The following is a 22,961-nucleotide window of genomic DNA, read 5'->3' on the forward strand; positions in this document are numbered from 1 at the left end:
CTAACTAAGTGTCTAGAGAAACACAATTTGGTCAAATGTTTCTGAAAAGCATTGTGCGAGGCATGAACAAAAGTGTGAACAAACATTTGAAACGTTTTGAATCAACAGACAAATGTTCAAAATCAACTCGGTTTTGAAAATCCACTAATGGAAAGAGAAAAAGAAGCAAAATGGACAAAAATTATAATCAGTACTAAGAATGAAGGTTTTAATAACCTTCAACTGATTTTTTGTCGATTTTGAGTGTAAATGGTAAGATTTGTTGCGTAGAAATGGTTTGGCGTGTAAGAGCATTGATCTTTTGGATAGTTTGTTGACAGATATGTTAAGGAAAGATCTAATAAGAGAAGTACAAGCCCTAACTTTGCTTTTATATCGAATACATTTGAACAAGTCCACTGGTAGCTTAAGGTTTGCTGTACCTATGCAGTTTCCATGTTGGTTTTGTAAATCCTTGACAGCAGTAGTGAAATTTCCATGAATAAAGTGTATTACACAGTAAAGGCTATGGCAACCTGATATACCTCAGGGGTTATATGTGGAGCTAGGATTTGATCCTATATGGCTTCCTTTGGTATTCCTTTTGCATTTTCATGCTTCCACTTTCACAGACTGTACTGATCAAACTTAAATATTCCTAATGACTATTTGAGCCAACTGATAAATAAAACAGACTTAATCTCATTAGGAGATCATTGATCTGATCGGAACTTTGTTGGAAGTGACATGCTTAGTTTCTGGAAGATGAATTCACAGATGTTTCAGTGCCATACATATATGTGGAAATCTAAACATCAAAATGTTTATTTCTGGCATATTGTAAATATTTCACTAAGAGAAGTGTGGAGATTTAATCACTGAATAAAATAAGGGCAATGTTACTTGTGGGAGTAGAAGAATATTGAGTGAATTGATTGAAGTCTTGAAGGAAATCACTGTGGGAAGATTAATGAATATGTTGCATGTGTAGAAATCGTGTTGTAGACACACTACTGGGTGGTATTGTATTATTTAGTGAGAGAAGGAAATTTTGTATGCCTCACAGACTGATGGTCTAGATAGCCTGTTCCAGCCACAGTCTGTGATGGTATGAAGTGATGGATTATTTCTAATTTTCAAATTTTAGCTCAAGATAAATAGGGTTTATACCAAGTGCATATATTTAGGTCTGCATCCTTTCAATCTTAATGCATTATATGTTTGACATCACCTTGCAAAGTGTTTGGCCTGTTACACAGAATGTTGTTTTAATAATAAAACCAGACACATTAGAAATGAGTGATAATGGTAGAATTTGTTGAACTGTATTGATCACAGTCCTTGTACAGCTGGAGGGTTGATTCAGCATGAATTGATGAAACTTAGAGTAACTGTCACTTTCTTACTTTGGGTGTAAGGTATGTTGTGTGTGCCTTTAGTTTTAACACACCTGCCCATGCAGTTTTGAATGAAGATGCATGTTTATGGCAAGTTAGGTAACGGGTATCTAAAGTTCAGGCTTACAGTGTTACCCAGTCACATGCAGAATAATAATTTCTGGCAAAGTCTGATTAAGAACTCTAGACAGTACAATGCCCTGACTGTGTGTGTGTGTCTGTGTTTCAGCGTGAAGCAGGTGATTGGCCTTGGAGAAGGAGCTGGAGCTAACATCATCGCCAGATTTGCGGTAGGAGAAAGTCGAAGACCGTATTTCCTGCTTGTTTGTTGTATTGGAAATACATGATGCTGACTTTTGTATCTGTTTGAAAAATTAGGATGTTTATTATTAGAGTGTATAAGACATACATGGATATGCAGATGTGAGAAAAACCGAATGCATTTTTGTTTTATTGATTATTTGCATATTGTTTTTGTAAATGCATGGTATAACAGTATGGGTTGGCACCCACATCTAAGTGTCTAAGTATGTTAGATATTTGAAATGCAAAACTGAAACAATATACTATTGCGATGTTTAAAGGTTAAATGACTTATTAACTGCAACAGATAGTACTTTATTATAACACTGGTATTTGTACAGATGGCCCAGCCTAACCGTGTCCTTGGAGTGTGTCTGATCCACTGTACAGGGTCTACAGCAAACTTCATGGAGGCACTCAAGGACAAGGTATGTAAGTCTTCCTGCAGCTGAACACAAGGGTATATTTGTTTGTTCTTTTATTTTATTTTTCATTTATTCCAGTAAGTCGGGATACTAGCACAGTTGTATTGGGAGACAATGGTTACAAAAGAGCAGCATATAAGCATTAGTTCTCTGATCCAGAGAAACAATCAATGACAGTATTCTGATTCAAATAGATATTCACACACTTCACCTTTCAAAAATTGATAAACTGCAGCTGTATAACAAAGCTCTGTCAAAGTGTTGGGATAATATTACGAGGTTATGGCAAAAATGTTCAAAGCTAATGACACTACACAATGGTAGTTAGGGTAGATTGAGTTCTGCTGTGAGCAGTATGTCAGTTACTCGACTTGGGGTAGCCAAATGGTTACACCAGAGACCTAGTTCTATTTCCCACACCATGATATTGTCAGAATAGTGCTAAAAGTGGTGTAAAATCTTACTACATGATCAGAATTCAAGAATTATGTATTTATGGAACTTCTGACAGATGCAGCTCTGCAGAGCAAATTATGGCATCTTTACAGACAGGGTCCATGTGCCTACAGAACTTGGTTTATTTGAGAATATGTTGAAAACTGCATGACATTTTCAACACAAAACAGCTACTTCACTAATATGGATTCACATACTGAATACATGTTTGTTTCTTTCTCTGCTGAGTTTAATATGACAAGCAGAATGATTGGAAGATCATCAGGTGGTTTTCAAGGGTCAATAGGCTAGCAATCACTGTTGAACTAGTAAATATTTGACGTATTGTGTAACTTGTGTCTACATCAGGCCAGTGCTCTGCTGGAAGCTAAAAAGATTGGAAAGGGGATATTGGAAGCATGTTCCAGCTGTGTCCCTGCTTACCTGAAGATTTGTCATCAGTGATGCCAACTAACGTCACTGTAACATCTCAGTTACACTTGAGTTGCATCTCATTCAATCACAAATATCCGAACCTAAGTGCTTTACTAACTATTCCCAGCAGAAGGAGTCTGAATTATCGTCTTGGTTATGCAAGGGAGGTAACTCTGTCACCAAGATCTAACCACCGTTATACCCACAAATCAAAGTTGGGATTGATAGAAGTCAAACTTATTAAATGATGACAGGTTGTAATAGTTAAAAATTGATCATTTAATAGAATTCACAATAATACCACCAGTAGTAAAATAAATAGTAGAAAAGTATAGACAGAGAGTAAGTTGATATAATAAACTGGGTATTGTATTTAAAACTTCAGTGAACTAGGCACAATTGAAAAATGAGCACTTAGATCCTTTTATGATTTCTGTACTGATCATGTTTTTCAGTTTTTTATAAGCCCTTATTTATGTGATGCTGTGTCATGTGTTTGCATAAATACCAACAAGGATTGTTGTATAACTGGAATGATGTTTACCATAGAATTAAGTGTGTACCTTGTCTTCGTGTGTCCACAGGTTAGGACGTGGAAACTTGACCAGATCGGAATGAACCCATCAGCAGAGGCTTACTTGGTGTTCCACAGATTTGGCTCAGTGAGTAGCTGGCATGTTGCTAGTAATAGATGTCTTGAACATGTCTTGTGTCTTAGCTTGTGCATCATCTTGTGTGGAAGGTGTTCTTTGGTGTTTGAGTGTTCAAGGGATGGGTGTCAATGATGGATCGACAGCCATGGGAAAGAGGTTGAAGCAAATTCTTTAAATATCTGAGGTTGTATCGGTAAAGTTGATATGTGTGAAGCACATTAGTTCAAGTAAATATGATCCAGGTTGAATGTTGTATATTTTCCCACTGCCAGATTTATGTGACCATTTGGGAAAACATTAGTTAGGTCATCATTCAGTCTTCAAGTGCCATAACAGAGCATAGTGATCTATATAATTGTAAGATTTTTCTAGTAAGGCTCTTGTTCAGGGTGATTGTATTACAATTATCCATGACAGGTATTAAGGTTGCACAATGCTAGTTTCTCATTTTGTTCAACAGCATTTGGTTTCTGAATTAGTTACAGCTGTTACATAAATTTTCATGTAGAATATATACAGCATAGTAAGTGTTAAGTTGTATTTCATTTCATCATAGATGTGTTAATTTTGCCAGTAAGTTGTTTATCATGTCCGTGTGATGGGGATGGATGTGCTTTTGCACTTGTGTGATTTCAGTTTTCTAATGTTTATATTGTGTGTATGTATTGTGTTTCAGGGATACAACGTTAAGGTGCATTGTTATGTTTTGTTTGTGTTCATTCTCATTTGCTCAACTTCATTTCAGTATTTGGCAAGATGTTACCTATGTTTCAGTATAGAGAGAATGAGTATGAGTTGGAATTAACACTTCATGCAGCATATCAGTTATGTCTGGACATATGAGATTAATGGCACAATGTCAAACGTTTTTGACAATATTTTGGTGTAAAATATATATATTGAGGCATAAATACTCACTTTAACTTCCTGTTAACACAATAAAAGACTTAGTATCCCTTATAACTCGCCTGAAATGGATAATTGAAACTTGGAGGCAAACAGCTTTCAAACAGATAACTCTGTGGGATGTAAACGATTCCTCTCTATATGGTGTTGTCAGTGTTTACCAAACTGTCCTCAACCAAATGTTGCTTTATAGTATTATATATAGAGAGCATTCCAAGGGACGTAACTGCATGGAGTTTGTTTGAAATAAGTTGCGAAGAGTTGATTTGATGAAGTGTTGCATTAATTCACTCAAACTTCTTAATGTCATATTGTAATCTTAATATGTAATTTTTTCCTGGAATAGATTACGTGGTACCTTTGCGAGGGGCTGATGGTTGGTATCATTAGAGAAGTGGGCCCTTACTGTCATAGGAAAGAATGTAGTGATTGAGGTCTTGGAGATTTACCTCTGTGGTGAAATGGACAAGCATAATTATCTTCCAAACAAAGTATACATGATCAGGTATTCAAACCAGTGATGGGATTCTGGCATACTGAACAGAAGCAACCCTGCACAGATCTATGTGGTAGTATTAAACATTTGAATGGGACTTATGTGTCACGTCAACCTCTTTGTCTCAACCAGACCCACTGCATACAGGTGAAATTGTTCAGTTTCATCCTAAAGCTTCTTCCTCTCATGCAGGTACAGACTAGGATAGTTCTGGTTAATTATGAGTGGTCTGGTATCCTTGCAGTCATAGTTTTGAAAAAATTAATCACTTCAAAGACCCAGGTTGGAATCCCCACATGGTTAATAAATGAAGACCTCTTTTAATGTCCTCTGTCATGTTAGTTTATTGTTGAAACAGCATAAAACCAGCATTACTCACTCAAAGCCATGAATATTCATTCTATTCTGCAAGCTCCAGACTAGTTGCCCTTGTTACATAGTAGCATTTGGAGGCTATTATTCTGAATCACTTCTCATTGCTTGAAGTTTGCCTTGAATTGGATCTGAATATAACTGATTTTTGTATTCTGAAGCAGGACTGTTTACAAACTAAAATGAGGCTTATGTGTTGCATCTCACCTAAATTTATACAAGCGTTGACCTCCAAGACTGCTCTATGACACCAAGTAGTTAATATGGTTTCTTTGACCAGTAGTCTAGCAGTGATCATTCTAGACCATGCCCTTGCACCATTCGTGCACTAATTCCCCGGTATTTAACGTGGGACAGTGTACAGATATGGGTGGGTCTTGTCTACACATCCATAAATGCAAATCTGAAACTCATCACAAGTTTGTTTTCGCTTGGCAACCAAAACAAAACTCAAATTAGTAGGTCTTTGAAAAATTACAATGCGCATTTGTAACACGCAGTATTTTCTAAATGGCCCACATAACTGAGGGCTGGTTGGCCATGGGCTCACCTTTTAGAAATGCTAGGATGAGTCTGGTTTATTCATTTAAAAAAATTACATCTTTTTAACAAAACAGGATGAATTGTTGTGTGTACATGGATTTTTTATGGGGAAAAGAAAGCCTAATAACAATGCATGGATTGTTGCTTGTTACGTCTTTCATTCAAAACAGTCTCCTTGTGTAATATGGCCTCTTGCAATATAAATTGCTTTTGGAAAGCTGGGTATGTTTTGATCTTGAATCAATGCATTGATCTCAGCGGTTGTTCATAGTCATTTTACAGTTTCATTTGCTTAAAAATTTATTGTGTTGTGTGTCATTTGTTTGCAGTGTTATTGACTGACTGATGTTTCTCCACTTTTCAAAATACCAGAGCTTCATCAGGCAATTTGATGTTACACTGGTAGTGTGGCAAAACATGCTGTTCTAAGCTGTATTGGAGACTCACATCGTATGGATTTGATTATAAAATGTATCTATATCAAAATAATGAGATTGCAAAGATATATTCCTTGGGATGCCTTTTAGAGGGATGCCTTTTAGAATGTATTCAGATGTACCAAAACACATTTTGGGGATGACACTTCGTCAGTGATGTACAAATAAAGTACTTGTGAGAAAGATACACAACATATATTGCCTTGCCTATGAGTTTCCGGATTTCCATTTTTGTGATCACTGAATTTGTATGCTGGCAATTTGTGGCTCATTCTTAGAGAGTGGGTTTAAATCCTGGATAGGAGTCATGTCAAAAGTACTGGAATGTGTAATTCACTGAGAAAGTGTATTCCCAAATATAGCATTTGTAACATCTCATTTTGAAATTGAAAAATATATGTGTTGAATTTGGATGAATTTTGCCCAGTGAAAAACCTACTAGTAGATGCTAAATATTTTTCTTGAAATTTAATCATAGTTTGGTATCAGCATGAGGAAATTTCAGTCAGTATGCATTATTCATGTCTGTTCTTCGCTTTGACTTCTTATGTTCTATGCATTTTATTCCATTGTGTTTGTGTGTTTCGTTCATGTGCATTATTCTGATTCCTAGCCTGTGATAAGTTATTGACAGTGATGAACTAATGCTAGCATCTTCATGCACGAATAAATGAAGCTCAAAAGGGGGTCATTAAATATAATGTGCTTAATTGTGTCTGAGGTGAGGAGAGGTGGGGTTTGAGATTGTGAAACTTAGTGATGTGTAGCATCACATGCCTGCATGTGTGTTCTGTCTAGACTACTGCTAGCTCACTGAGATACCCTGTTGCAGTTTTGGATACACCACACAGACAAAATATACTGAGGAAAAAAGTAAGTGATCATGAAAGCAAAAGTGTTCCTTTATTTTGTTCTAGGTGTCTTCACAGGCTGTGTGATACAGAGCTTGTGAAGAATCCTGGAAACAAACACTTTCATGTGATCCCTTACTTTTTCCCTCAGTATGTAATGACTAGGAACTGGCCGGTTCATGTTCTTATCCTCCAGTGTTGAGGGCCAGGCAGGGTAAGAACAAGTACCAACTTTTAGGCATAACATGGCCAAGGACACTCTATTCACCACATTGTCAGTCCATTATCCTACAATATCCTAAGTGTACATTCACATTTCACAGTGTTACCCAGTTAGGTCTCATTAATCTTTCCCCTTCATCTCTGTCATCTGTTACATTCCTTGAAACAGATAATACTTCTAGAACAAAGAATATTGATTTTCCTATCATTGTTTTACTTCTCGTCCAATTCTCATCTACAATGTTCCATTCTGATATTCAAATATATACACCTGGAAATTAATCAAGCAACACCCCAATTTTTTCTATTGGAGCAACTTTGAAGTGTTCTGACAATCAAAATATGCCGGGTTGATATAGTTTGACACTTTTTTATTCAACAGACGATCTCTGACAAACAACTTAAAGGGAAAAAGTATCAAGACTTTGCTTTATTGCAACGAAATCCAAATTCTTAAAACTGTCTTAAATTCATGAAAAAATGGACACAATTTACTATTCATCCACAGACGTTGTTGTCAGGTGTATTAACACAAATGTCACATGGAAAGAAAGAACAGTCATCTGAGAGTCTGCACACCGACTTTCATCAATATCTAGTGTGTCCTCCCTGCGCACGCACCACCGATTCCAGACGCCTCCTCATTCCTTGGATGAGTCTCCGGATCTGATTCTGGGGGATCCTGTTCCACTCCTCATGCAGGGCAGCCGTCAATTCGTTGAGATTATGGACTGGTGGGTCTCTCTGCCTCACACGACGGCCAATAAAGTCCCACAAATGTTCAATGGGGTTGAGGTCAGGGCTCATGGCAGGCCATGGAATTCTGTCAATTGCATTTTGCCGCAAAAAATCATTTACAGCATGCGCCCTGTGAGGTCTAGCATTGTCGTCCATAAATATGGGTCTCGTTGCCAGAGGATGGTTCTCAAAATGAGGTACCACAGCCCTGTCAAGAACCTCCTGTTGGTAACGAACACCGTTAAGGTTGCCACGGATGGTAATGATATCCAACTTGCAGTTCATGGAAATGCACCCCCATACCATAACGGAACCTCCCCCAAAGGCCACAGTCTCCTGGATGTTCCGTGGAGCCATTGCTGTGTTCCTCTGCCTCCAGACCCGAGTACGACCGTCCACCATGTGCAGCAAGAACCGGCTCTCATCTGAGAAATGGACCTTCCTCCAAGAGGCAATGTTCCAGTGCAAACGGTCATTACACCAGGCCAGTCGGGCTGCCTTATGGGCTGGAGACAGTCTGGGTCGCTTGATTGGCCTCCTTGCCCGGTATCCTGCAGCTTTCAGACGATTCCGAACAGTCCTGTTCGAGATGGGTCTCCCTGGAAGCCACTCCTGTCTCAACCGAGAGCTCGAGTCGAAGGACCTGCGCCGTACAAGTCTCAGTAAAGCTCTGTCCTCCCGGACTGTGGTCTTCCTGGGTCTTCCTGGTCTAGGCAGGTCTTTAACTTCATTAGTGGCCCGGTATTTTTTCAAAAGTTTTGAAATTATGGAATGATGTCGTCCGATTTGAGTCCCGATTTGTCTTAGAGACATACCAGCATTCCTCATGCCGATTATTTGCCAACGAGTGGCCTCTGATAATTTCCTACGTGCCATGACATTGAAATGAATGAAAAACCGAATGCAATCGACAACCTGCGCTTGTAAACACCCCAGGGAAAAAGTGCATTTTTCGAAAGTTGAGGTTAAAGCAATGCACGTGCGCTGTGCAAGCTTCACGCGCGTCATATCAACCCATGAAAAGCTCATGCTGTATGTCAATACATCAAAATTGAATAATCAATCATCAAAATTACTTCGTTAAACTTTGTTAAGTTTTTATGTGTCTTTGAATTTGGTGTTGCTTAATTAATTTCCATATGTATATATTGCTATGTTTGGTCCTTCTGTTTGATTCTACAGAAGATGGGGTCATTTATAAGGACTATTGTCAAGCAGCACTTGCACAATGCAAGAGTTGACATCAACTTTCACTTTCTTTTCATGTTTTCTTTCATGGCTTTAGTCGACTGATGAGGTAACTTCTAGCTTTGGAGAAAACTACTTTTACTTACTCTCACTCAGTTTATGTCTGTCTGAAATGTGTTCATGTAACTCTATCTTCTCATCACCTTACTGAAAACTGACATTTGATAAATCCCAAAACTGCTTTGTTAGAATTCTACAGTTCTATATTTTAATATTGTTTTTTTTTTTTTTTTAATTGTCTTGTAAATTTATGTTTCCTTGCAGATAGTTATGAAAAATGTATTTGGGAAGATTGGGACAGTGCAATAGAGTAGATAGGAGCTTACATGGACACCTTGCCTTATTTTCTACTTGTATATATTTACTTCAGATTTATAAGGGCAAAGGCCTGATGAGATGATCAGTAATGATCAGCCTTAACAATGGCTTTGGGGAGTTAGTACTAAGTATTAAAATATCTGTATGACGTATCATGATCATATTCAGAATCTAGCTAACTGCATGCTTCTGATGGAGAATAATATTGTCAGTTTTGACACTAACATTTTAGAACTGATGCTTGCCTAATGTTAACCTGGTGTTAACCTAACATTAACATGTGCCTACATAATCTGCAATATTCTGGGCACAGCTAATCTGTAACATAGATGGGATTCGCAAGTAGGAATTACTTTGAGATTGAGGATGTCAGTACGTCCATGATAACATTTCAGTACAGCTGTTGAGAATCTGGTTGTTTGCCTTACTACACAATCAGTAATTAGTACTGTTATTTTGTAGTTCCTGTTCTGAATCTTGTTAATTATGAGACAACTGATGCCTGATATTGATACAATATTTGCATGTAATTGATCACTTGGGTAGACTATTGCACATTTTCTTCCTAATTGTATGTTGATATACAATAGCCTGGTCTTGATCCAGACAGTTGTAAGTCATCACTGTCATAGATACAATTTTAGCTGGTTAATAATACTGTTACATAGCACCTCAGTGAAGTCTCAACTTGTAGATATATGTAGTGATTTGTTGTAGCGCTGTCATAGGCTTATTTCGACAGATTTATGAGTAAAGTAGGATGTCTGACAATGTTTGTTTCAGGGATTTCATGCGGAAAAAATAATAATTGTACTTGACTGAGGCAATATGTTTGTTCAGTAAATGATGAACGGTGCACATTTTGACTGATTTCACCTTTCTCTACACAACAGTTATCTTTCAACAATAATGTATTCACAGTACACAAGGTTTGAGATAGTGGAGTAAATCTTTTCTATTGTACGTGTGCTCATCTTTATGTGTATTTTTAGAACACATGGTAGATTTCTCCTGTTTTAACACAACATTCATAGATGCAGCTTTCTTGGTAATAGTGCACATAATATAAAAATTAGATTTAAGAGATTCCTGTAAAGACTAATTCATTGTAATATGTATGTGTTAGAGGACCTATATAAATTGATTTTGAATGAGGGCATCAACTTGCACAAGCTTGATATTATGTTTTAGATTGTCCTTAAATTGTGTTGTCAACAAGAAATAGTGAAGTCAAAACGAGCACTTGTGCCATGCATGGTTTAGATCCATTAAAAGTTGGATCTTCGTCTGCAAATAAACCAGCATGTTTATACAAAATTTTCAAACTTCGTTTGACCTACACTTGATATTAGACGTTTGCATGTAACACATTTCAAAACTCCAGAGAATTTTTTTCATTTGTGCAATGAATTTTAGATCTGTCAACATGGGTTGAAAGGACGATAAATGAATTTTGTATTACTTAAGCACAATATGTGAAGCATTCAAGAAACATGGAGATGGTGTGTTTTTGATGTCGGTAAGTTTCAAAATGAAGCCACAAATAGGTATTGCAAATTTACAGAATGTTAGGATTTTGATCTACATTTGTTCCTTATTTACATTGAATTTGGTCATGATTTTAGGATTGTTTTGCTGTGTGTTGCAGTTTGAGAAAGCTGAAAACAAGGAGCAGCTGGAGAAAGTGATAGAGTCGTTCCAGCAGTCTCTCCGATCAAAGATCAATCCCAGGAACCTTAAGAGATTTGTCCAGGCTTTCATGAAGTAAGAACCTTCTGATATTAATAGGAGTGTCAAAGCAAGAAATATGTGAAAGATTTAAAAAAAGTTAACATATCTTTCAGTATATTATTTCTAGTGCTGTAATTCATACTGTTTAAGATTTTCTCAAAAATGTATACCAGAAACTCTCATGTAACATTGTTCCATGTTTAATTTTCACATCGAGGGTGACAAATGGCTGGTGGAACAATGCTGGCAGTTTCCTGTCAAGTCAAGGGCTGTGCTGGGTTGCATCTTAAGTGCATGCCGATGCTGTGCCACAAGCTGTTACATGATAGTTTCTTAAACAACTACATGTATTTTGATCATAAAATGTCAGATTTCAGGTCCTGTTGGGTATGGAGGTTTCAGGACCATGTGTGTTATTTATTTTTGTGGACTTATCCCTATTTCGAGTTATTTAATCATTCATCATTCTCATTTGAAGGCCGACAGACTGTACAGTAGAGTATAGTGAAAATAGTAATCCATCTATAGATTGTTTAAGGCTTTAGTTTGGAGTCTCTAATTGCACCGAAAAATGAAAATTTTTTATTGATGCTGTTACCCAGACACAGACTGGTCACTAACAGTGCTTGTAGAATTCAGATCTCATTTTAATTTCCATTCATGGTGATACCTTTGTTGAAGTATTTTGGTATTTTTTGTACTCCACTTGAATAGTGACAGTTCAGGAAGAAACAATGGTGTTATCCATCAAATCAAATTAATAAGCAAAGTTATGCGTATTATTAACTATTTGAACTGTTATTTCAAGCATGAAAATGGTTTATTGTTGCTATTATGTACGTGCAGTGGTTGGTTGAGTGGAGTTGTCTCCCTTCTGGAGCATACATTGTTTCAAAAAGAGAATTCTCTCCCTTGGTGCATACAAATTTGTTTAAATTTTGTTGGGTAAGTGCTAGAGTGGGTTTAATGTTGCAGCATAGAAAAGTGTCTCTGCTTATGGAAGTATTATTTTGGATATTGAGCTCAATACAATACTCAGCTGATATCTAGCATCTTTGATCTTTTGTATGCATTTTTGTGTTCGTCCATATCAGGCATGTATTTCGTGTGTGTGTAAATCATAGGGGACGTCCAACTTGGCATGCTTGTAGCATTATATAGTCCAGGTGAGGGTCAGTGCCAAGGCTGATTCACTTCATGTTGATTTCATCCAAACAGTTTGACCACTCACACCGACTGGCATTCTTTTTACAGATTCTGTTCATAGTGATACTTCTTTTTTAAGTATTGATTTGTTAGTCCTAAAATTTATGCTTGTTTTCATTATAATATTATGTTAACATTTATGTGTTCATCATTTCAGACGTTCCAACATTGCTGACAACATTGGAAAGATCAAGTAAGTATATGGTTGAAGTAGAATCTCGTATCACACTCTGTTGTAACATGTTCTGTGATTTATGACAACAGGATGGAGGAGTAGCATAGTGGTTCAAAAGTAAGTATTGCCAAAAATGTGTGAAAATAGTTCACATGCTTACGTATTTAATTAAAAATTAATGTGATTTTGCAGGGGGTATTAAAATGCTCTCTGTCGGTGCATTTGTCCGTCCGTGCATCCATGCACATTTGTCTTTTCCAGAGCAGAAGTTCAAAACCATTCTGTATTTCTTCACCAAACTTGGCACATAGATAGCTCTTGTGTTGTACTAGTGCTTATTGGTAGCTTTGGTATTCTGAATGAAATATTTTTTTGTGTTTTCATGGCAACAAGTTCGACTTTGACTTTTTGTGGGTGTGCTTTTTCCGGACCAGAACTTCAATAACCTTTCATTATTTCTAAACCAAACTTGGCTCATAGATAGTACTGGTGCCTTTTGGTAGTTCTGGATTTTTTTAATGAAATAAATTTCTGCATTTCCATGGCAACAGATTTTATATTTAACTGAATTTGATGGTAGTGCTCTTTTACGGAGGAGAACTGTAAATCCTTTCAATATATCTTCATCCAACTTGGCACATAGATTGGTCTGGTGATGTACTGGTATCTATTAGTAGTTTTGGAATTCTGAATAAAATATATTTTTGGGTTTCCATGGCAACAAGTTTGACTTGTTTGTATTATGCAGGGGATATTGATGACTTTGTGTTCCTGTTTCTAATTGTTTCACTGATATATATTCCCAGTATTTGTATTCATAACCTAAGAGTTTTATATGTATGTTATTTGCATTGTAGTGCTTTCACCCTTGAATGGTTAGAATTCATCTTTGGTAACCCATGCTTGTTGTAAAAGGTGACTAACAGGATTGGGTGGTCAGGCTTGCTGACTTGGTTGACACATGTCATTGTATCCCAGATATGTAGATTGATGCTCATGGTGTTGATCGCAGGATTGTCTGGTCCAGACCCGATTATTTAAAAATATAACTGGAATGTTGTTGAGTGCAGTGTAAAACTGCACTTAGTCACTGACCATAGAGAATTCACTACAAGCATAATATTTAGATTAATTAGTTGCATGTCGTCTTATTTATAAGCAAAACTTCCAATTAACGACATCTTCACGGAATTTGAACATTACTGACTGTAATGAGAACTACATTCCCCCACACACTTATCATCTGAACCATGTTTGCATAATGTTGCCAGGTGCCCTATCCTGATGGTGACAGGGTCAAAGGCATCAGCTAACCACCCAGTTCACGTACTGTTTGAGAAGATGAGTGATCAGATCTCCAAGAAGAACACTGAGATGTTGGAAGTTGATGGAGTGGCCAATGTTCTGGAGGAGAGGGTAAGTAATTACTCAAAGTCGAAAGTTTGTCTAATTTTCACTTATTCAATTGTGTGTAGAAACCTCATTAAAATGGGACTGTAGATGTCCTGTTAAAATGTATGTTTCCACCTCCTCCTTCACTAGGAAAGACTAGTAGGATCTATAATCTGTTGCATATTTTGTGTCAAGGTCATTGCAGAAGAGGGGCAGTGGGGTAGTATAGTGGTTAAGGTGTTTGCTCACTGTGCCCATGACCTGAGTTCAATTCCCCATATGGGCACAACGTATGAAGCCCACTTTGTGGTGTACCCACCTTGTCACTGCTGGAATATTCCTAAGGCAGTCTAAACCTAAACTCCTATTAGGATTTATTGAGAGCTGATATACAATCAATTTGAGTTTTCTGACTACATCTAGTGTGTAGTTTAAGCTTAGCAAGGTTGCCAGCTGGGCTCAGTATAGTTTTCCTGTTACAGAAGACATGACATGTCCTTCTTCTAGCTTACCTAGTGTTGTTATTGCCACTGTGTTATTGTTATTTCATATTGCCTTTTCTCCCTCATTGCAGCCTGCAAGATTTGCTGAGAGCTTCTTGTACTTTCTGCAGGGCTTAGGTGTTGGTACGTTTTTTGTTTGACTAGTTTTGCCCTCTGTAGACCTGTGAAGATATGCGTTAGAGTTGATCTTCACTTACCCATGCTTGTTGTTAGAGGCAACTGATGGGAACCATTGGTCAGGCTTGCCGCATTTGTTGACACACATCATTGTACCCCATTTGTGTAGATTGATGCTCTTGCTGTTGATCACTGGATTACCTTTTCCAGACTCCATATTACAGACCAATGTCTTACAGCTGGAATATTGCTGAATATTGCTTTAAACTAAACTCAGTGAGTCACATTCTTTGTGTGTATTGTGCCCATTAAAACTATGTTACAAGAGGTACAAGAAGGTAGGGTACATGCGTTCTGTATGTGTAGTTCTCATGAAGAACACAAAGGCTATGACACATTCCTTAAATTTAATGTTAATACAGATGTTTTCAGGGTGATAATGTAATAATTTAATTGGAAACAAGAGCTAACATCTGTATAAGAAAGCTTGCCAAACTACAGAAGCTAAAAATAGCCATCAAGGTGAAAAGTGATCTTGAGTCACACTAGGGTTTAGTGATCAGACTTACTGACTTGATTGATGCATGTTATTGTATCCCAGTTGCGTAAATCGGTGCCTATTATGTTCATCACAGGATTATCTGGTCCAGACATGTAAATTAGAGCATACTGTCAAGTAGCTGGAATATTGTTGAGTTGGGTGCTAAATAACAAAGAAGAAACTGTAAGATCACAGTTGACAATTTCTGTATGATTAATCTCTTTTTCCAGCTGGTGGGGTACCAATGATGCGGGGACAGAGATCCTCCTCCTTTGAGGGTGGTACGCCACCCTGCCGCACCAGAAGCATGTCCATGGAGGAGGCTGACCAGCCAAGGGGCATCTACTCCATGAGTCCCCCCAAGTTTGGTGTATCTCCCCCAAAGATGAGCTCCAGTCCACCTTCAGGCAGTGTGTTATCCACCAGCCCAACCAAGAGTTAAACAGGGACCCAGAATATTGAGGAGGGGAAGGTGGGAGGGGGAAGTTCTCCATGTGTATATTTGTCAGAGAGATTGAGGCTTGTAGGTCCGGTCTTGTTTGTCCTTGTCCTTGCAGGGCATACAGTGTCAACATTTTCTGCAGCCAGCAGCTGTGGAAGTCCGTCAGTCCAAACAGATTGCGGCCAATGGTATTGACAGAAAGACAAATGCCCATTACAACCATGCTATGCACTTGAACGACTTGATTGTTGTATTGGTTTGGGCTTGTATGTATTGAAGAAGTCTTTTATCATGCTTACCTAGAATTGCAGGTGTTGCTACTCGAAGGGTAGCTGCAGCATTGAGTAGCATGTACCCAGGTGTTGATACCCAGATGTACACATGTGCATGTATGACAAAAGCAATCAGTCGTATTATCTGTGTTTGGTATTTCTCATGGTATTTTTTTAGATAGTCCTTGGTTACGTCTCTTATTGGTTGATGAAATATGTGAGTTCAGTTGGTACTGGGTGGATGTGATGGACTTGTTGGACTTTTCTACTGTTGGCTTGACCTGGCTGCGAGACAAGGATTATATTTACCATCAACACTGCAATATGCTGCAAGCAAATGTCAATATATGAGCACTGTTTTTGTACTTTACTTGAATAGTGTCACTTCAGGAGACAACAGTGGTGCTATCCATCAAATCAAATTGATATGCAAAATTGTGTTTCATATTAAAGATTGAAACTGTTATTTTAGACTTGAAAATTGATTGTAGTTGCTACTTTGTACCCACAGTGTTGGGTTGAGGGGAGTTTTCTCCCTTATGGGGCATACATTTTTTTCAGAAAGAGAATTCTCTCTCTTGTTGAGTACAAATTTGTTTTGATTTTGTTTGGTTAAGTGGTAAATTGGGTCTAATGTTGCGGTAGAATGAGTTGTGTCTCTGCTTATTGAAGTAATATTTTGGAAAGTGAACTCAATACAAATACTCAGCTGGTATGTAGCATCTTTGACCTTTTGAATGCATATTTGTGTTTGCACATCTTACGCCAAACGTTTTGTAATGCTTGTGATTAAATGACATTTGCTTGAAGCACAGTGATAAGTGTTTCTTATTTTGTGAGTACTGAAGACAGCGAAGGTGTTCGTCCATATCAGGTCTGTTTTACCTGTGTGTGTAAACTGTAGGGGACATCCAGCTTGGTCTGCTTCTAGCATTTATGCAGTCCAGCTGGGGGTCAGTGCCCAGGCTGATTCAGTTCATGTTGATTTCATCCCAACAGTTTGACCACATACACTACATGATATCATGTGTCTGACAGTGATGATTACCAAATGATTACCATAATAGCATTCAACAAGTGACCTTCAGGTTGAGTGTAGTAATGTCAGGATATTTCAGCTAAACTTCATATCAATAATGTAGCCTCAACAATGATGTTCTTATAACATTATTGATTCTTCACTAAGCATGGTGTGAAAATGTCCAATGATTCTTCTTGATGTTAACTGAATGAAAGACATTTTTATGCTCTTTATTTGTGTACAACAGCATTTGCATTGCAGTAATAGCTCTTATGTTTCTTGACAAAATATTCTGTATGTATTGAACATATGTAACATCAGTTAGTCATCTTCAGAATGGCTTGTTTGAATTATTTTGTACAAATATTTTAACCAAACCAACAGTTGCAGTGATGTGATATCTTATATGGAAACTGAAAATCGAAACAGTTGAAATACTTAAAACAGGCATATGACGACAGACTCACTAGTGTTGCTTACTTGTCAGCCATCTTGCACCCTACATAATCTAGTGTTGAAAACACTACTAAACAAAGGCAGCACACCATATACAACATTGTAGACTTGACGTTCCTTGATTGTGGCTGCTTCTGTTCATACCAGAACGTCCGGCAAGTCCAGACAATCTCAGCTGACAAAATGTTGTGTTTGAACTATTTTTTTGTAGAGATTGGACTCTTGAACTCCTGTAGCTCTCAGATCATACTTAAATGTTTGTTAGAGGTATATATAATTTGCTTATCCTTGTAGTCAACAACTAACTGGACATACTTGTTACAGATCTATCAACTAAACACCTTTGTTTTCTCTGTGTACAGATCAACACTTCTTTAACACTGTCAAACAAAGCATTCTGTCAAACATGGAAGCTTTACTTTGAAGTTTCTGTGGTAAATGATTGATTTTCAAACATGAATGTGTATATGTTGATAGAGCTGATAACAATGTTGTTCCAATGATTGTGACTGTACACCTTTTTATTTTATATTCTTTATAGATGTGTTTTTTGGTTACTTACATACAATATCATCATATATATTCTACTGTATTTTATAAGCAGATGGTGGCAAGTTGTTACAGATACTTATAAACCACATATAATCAATCATTCCCTATATCTGTGTTGACACTTGTGAAAATGGTCTGCTTTCTTCTGCTCACATCGTTACAAGTATAGTGCACCATTGTTAGTTTTATTGTAGTCTGATCTTGTTTTGTCAGTTGCTCATGGGTTGCAGGGATTTTGTTCAAATAATAATTTGGTATTCATGAATTTGAAATTAATGTGACAAAATGACATCTTGCAAATACACATTGCTCTGTTTAGGATGCCTGACAAGAAATATGTCTTCTCTGTGACATTAGATATGTTTTCTCCTTGATCTTGGATGTATTTTTTCCTTTATATTTTTAATGATATTTTAGGACTGATGATTTATCTTTTCATCTGGGTATCTCTGGAGTCAAGTATGTTCATGTAATGGAGTGGAAATATTGTCACATTTGTAAAGACATCTTTTGTATGAAACCAAGGGTAGGTGACATGTGAGTGTCACTGCCTCAGTATTGGTAAGTTGGACTATAACAGTTAAAGCAGGAATGGCTTGGGAGTAGCCTTGAGGTGTTTTTTCTCAGTGAGGCTACTTTCAAATTCAGAATAAGACAGTTGAGCCATGAGATGTTGAGTGTTGTCAGTGCAGCAATTTCGTCAACTATGGATCTACTACAACAGTGGGCCGGTCATGATGCCCTGCAATAAAGATAGCAACTGCACCCATGTTTGTTTACTTTGACCAGTGTTGTTACAGAAGTTGTTTTCAAGTTGTATTTGAACATTTTGAAATGTTACTAAGGTTATGGACAAGTTTCGTGTTACCTGAGACGTATGGTGTGGTGTCCTAACAGCACTGTTCTGACCAGTCTTTATTGGGATTATTTGGTTGAAGATTGAAGAAGTGATAAGAAGTACTGGCCTTTGCTTGAATGTTAGAACAGACATAATCTATTCATGACAGTTGACTTGTTTGTGTCCTATGTTTGTTGGTTTCATTGATAGTTAGAGTACAGGTAACAGTTTATTTAAGTATTTTGTTCATACCCTGTATGTAGCAAGTTGTGAAGAATCCTCTGGTGTGGAGACATCAATTCTTAAGTGTCATGACAAAGTATGCAGTGATTCAGTTTCAAATGATGGTTGTTGTGAACCGTGTTCTCACACAATGTGATGGACATCAGATGACGTTTTGAGCCAATACTGTTTGATCTATTTGTAAAGAAACAACTGTGTGATATTAGTCCATAAGCCTTCTGTACATCTCCAATTGTGTAGTCAGAATTGTTGTTTGTTGTCAGATGTTGGTTTATTCATGAGAAGCAAGTGGGGGTCATCTCTTCTGATTCCTGTCAGTGCTTGATTGACAAACAGATGGCCTTGATGTTGAGCCGACAATATATCAATTCTTTACATAGAAGCCATATGTTTTTATGAATATTTTGGAGATTACAGTTAAAGAGATCTGGAATCCTATTTTTGTAAGGCAGCTTCTGCTTATGATGTTTTTACTTAGGAGTAGATATCAGAATGTAAGATAAGCACAGTCTGCTCCCTGTTTTGCAGAACATTGATTGCTGGCCACATGTGAGCTTGTACTACTTAATGTGTTGCTGAGAACCATAAACCTTACTGTAGCCAGTCATAGACCAAAATATTGCAATAAGCTATGGCTGATCTACTTTTTTGCAGAATTCTAGAGCATTTGGACATCAGGACAACAAGCTGTGTTCTCACATTCTCCTTGTAGATGTTTGCTATCAGTTCATGTCTTATTTTTAGAATATGATGAATTTGAATAATCAAGATGAAATGAACCCATAAACCTCATTACCGGGTAATTGATGTCAAGATTTTTGAAATAAAGTATTTGCAAATATGTCTTTCTTTGTTCTAGTTTATAGAGAGCTCCCTTCAAGACACCATCAGAACTGCATCTGTCAGCACTGTTATGTACTGGACAAAAATAGTTAATGATATATGCATATTTTGCGATTTGAATAATGATTTATGGATTCATTGACACACTGATGACGTATCAATCATAAAAATACCAACATCCCTAACTCATTTGGTCCAGTATATGTTCAGGTAAATGTTTTAAGAGAATGTATGTGCTGAGGCCAATGGGCCAATAAATGTGTCAATCTCCTGCTGTCCTGCAACATAAAGGAGATAGGTCTACCTGAAGTACAGCAAGATGTATTTGGTATCAGAATTTGGCTTGGAATTTGTAGTTGTTCAAAATCAATGTGCAATATGTCTGGGACAGTGTTGAACAGAATAGACCTTTCACTGTTTGTGCTGATGGCATTGAGCTATAAGACTGACATGATCAGCTTTTGTTTCAGACAGAATATAACCTCTACCATAGCAGGATGTAAAATATATAGTTTCCTCTGTTCCTTATAGTATTTTAGACCTATAATGTTGGTATTTTAGGTAGGACAATATATTCCAAAGAAAGGTCTGAAGAAGTGACTAATGGATTTGCAAGTTGGACTTAGTTCTTTGCATCATTCCATGTGATAATAGCTTATTTGCAAGAGTTGATGCTCATGATAGTGATTACTAGATTTCTTATGACCACTGTAATGTTGGGTTAAAATGAGGGGATAAACAGGCCAAGTATTCCATAAATTCCAAATAGACTGTCTGACACTATCACCAGGGAGAAATAATGCGATTTTGAAAAGGCTGCTGTATTGGCATATACTACAAAGTGTGTGGTATGGGACAACAGGGAGGAAACAGTTGTTTGATAAGGAGCACGTCCAAACAGTTAAAGGTTCACTTGTCATGCCTACTGTATGGGTTTGTATCATGAGGCTAACATGAAACATGATGTTTTCATATGTGGAATGGTTCCAGCACACACTCACAACACAAACCCAATGACCTTCACAACATACGAGAGTCTGTTTTGTGGTCATTGGTTGACAGTTCCACTTGTTTAACCTTGCAATCAGCATAAGAAAAAGACAACATTGTGCATGAAACATTTTTTCAGCTATGCACCTTAGGGTGGGCTTTGCTGGATGTGCCAGTATTGCCAAAAAGAGAACTTTTTTGGGTTTAACGAATGTTAAACATGGTGCAAGTTTCTGTATTACTGTCAGCAGGGACCCCTGAAGGTCGGGGTAGAATAGGTCTTCAGCAGCCCATGCTTGCCATAAAAGGCGACTATACTTGTCATAAGAGGCGACTAACGGGATCGGGTGGTCAGGCTCGCTGACTTGTTTGAAACATGTCATCGGTTCCCAATTGCGCAGATCGATGCTCATGCTGTTGATTACTGGATTGTCTGGTCCAGACTCGATTATTCATAGACCGCTGCCACATACCTGGGTAATGGCGGAGTGCGGCACAAAACTAAATTCACTTAGTAGAAGAATTAAAAAACATCAGCGTTAGTTTTGTCGTTGGTCAGTACTCTCTGTGAAAGTCTGGACCGGACAATCCAATGATTTACACCATGAGCCACAATGCATGGATTTGCGATGCCATACATTAAACATGTCAGCAATCCTGACCACCCGATCACGTCAGACGCCTCTTCAGTTGAGGGCAAAACAGCTGAAGACAACACATTGTTATAACATATTACAAGCATTGAAAAATATTTCAAACCACGTAATTGTACATAAATACAAACAGAACTCTGAGTCTAAATAAAGTAACCGATTACGCCGTTCTACATGGTGACTGGAGGTGCTGGATACTTGTCAACGAGTGAGTATTTAGCTTTTGTCGGAAGCGGCATATAAATCTCTTGTTTGTTGCCGCTGATCTCGTTCGGGAAACAAACTGCAAGGAGTCTGGAAACTCATCAAGGATTTTACGATTGTGATATCCTAAAACGAGATAATCGGAACAGATGTGTACTGAAAAGCAAAGGTTTGTGTTAAAACGGAAATGAGTAATTTGTGATGAAGCAATGAAAAGGGTTTGTGTCAAACTTAGAGAAAGAAAAATGTACCGTTGATTGCCTGAAAAACTCCGTTCATCCTTCGTCCTCCCGTGAGGATCCGTATAAGAACTAGTCCTGGACAAACCTTATTTATTTTAAGAGTGCACTAACGGCCTCGGGTAGTCCCACTCACACTTAATTATTTGCCGACCGCCGTCATGTACGTGCAAATGGTGTTAAATGAAGAAACAACACTTTACTTTTCCTTTTATCGAAATTGTGAACCCTCTAAAATAGTATCTCTGTTGAGAGAGACAACCATTCATTGTGTCCATATGGACAGAACCATTTATCACAATTGTAGACAATTTTGAATGAATAACCTCTGTTAAGAAACTTAAAACATATGACGAAATCATTCAGTTATTTCTCGAATTGATCCCAATCTTAAAGTAACTTAATGAATCTCTGTTAAGAGACAAACCATGGTGTGAATGAAACCATACATATATTTCCTTAAGTAATACATTTATTATCCAATGAACCGTCCAAAAAAAGCTCATGCAATGAATGTGTTAATTCAAACTCATTGAGTGGAAGGTCGTGAATTTGAGTGGAATGCTGAAAATGATAGTCATGAATAATAACAGATTTAAAATTAGCCTCTTCGTAGAAAGTATTACCATCACTGAACAAATTCACTGTATTATCTAGGATCAACTAACTGTCAGAAAATGTGAAGGTTTGAAGTAAAACAGTGCTACTTTAGTCTAGAAGGTTTTTGGTCGAAACAAAATAACAAACCATGTCCTTGTCAGTGGTGTTTGTTATATATTGCTAAG

At 37.4% G+C, this 22,961-nt stretch overlaps 1 protein-coding gene across 2 annotated transcripts in view; it reads left to right on the forward strand.

The window, feature by feature from the left end:
• The window catches only part of LOC137266385 (uncharacterized protein ZK1073.1-like), a 60,864-nt gene extending 40,776 nt beyond the window's left edge, over positions 1–20,088 (forward strand). The window contains exons 6-14 of one of the 2 annotated variants that reach the window (XM_067801883.1): positions 1,606–1,666; positions 2,021–2,107; positions 3,559–3,636; positions 9,478–9,489; positions 11,407–11,522; positions 12,853–12,888; positions 14,142–14,286; positions 14,837–14,888; positions 15,654–20,088. In XM_067801883.1, the coding sequence (XP_067657984.1) occupies positions 1,606–1,666; positions 2,021–2,107; positions 3,559–3,636; positions 9,478–9,489; positions 11,407–11,522; positions 12,853–12,888; positions 14,142–14,286; positions 14,837–14,888; positions 15,654–15,865 (799 nt within the window). In that variant the 3' untranslated portion in view covers positions 15,866–20,088. The remainder of the gene's footprint in view (positions 1–1,605; positions 1,667–2,020; positions 2,108–3,558; positions 3,637–9,477; positions 9,490–11,406; positions 11,523–12,852; positions 12,889–14,141; positions 14,287–14,836; positions 14,889–15,653) is intronic. The other variant, XM_067801884.1, reaches the window with a different exon arrangement.
• Positions 20,089–22,961: the final 2,873 nt, after the last annotated feature.

The sequence above is a fragment of the Haliotis asinina genome, chromosome 15 (assembly GCF_037392515.1).
Source record: "Haliotis asinina isolate JCU_RB_2024 chromosome 15, JCU_Hal_asi_v2, whole genome shotgun sequence".
Classification (NCBI taxonomy): Eukaryota; Metazoa; Mollusca; class Gastropoda; order Lepetellida; family Haliotidae; genus Haliotis; species Haliotis asinina.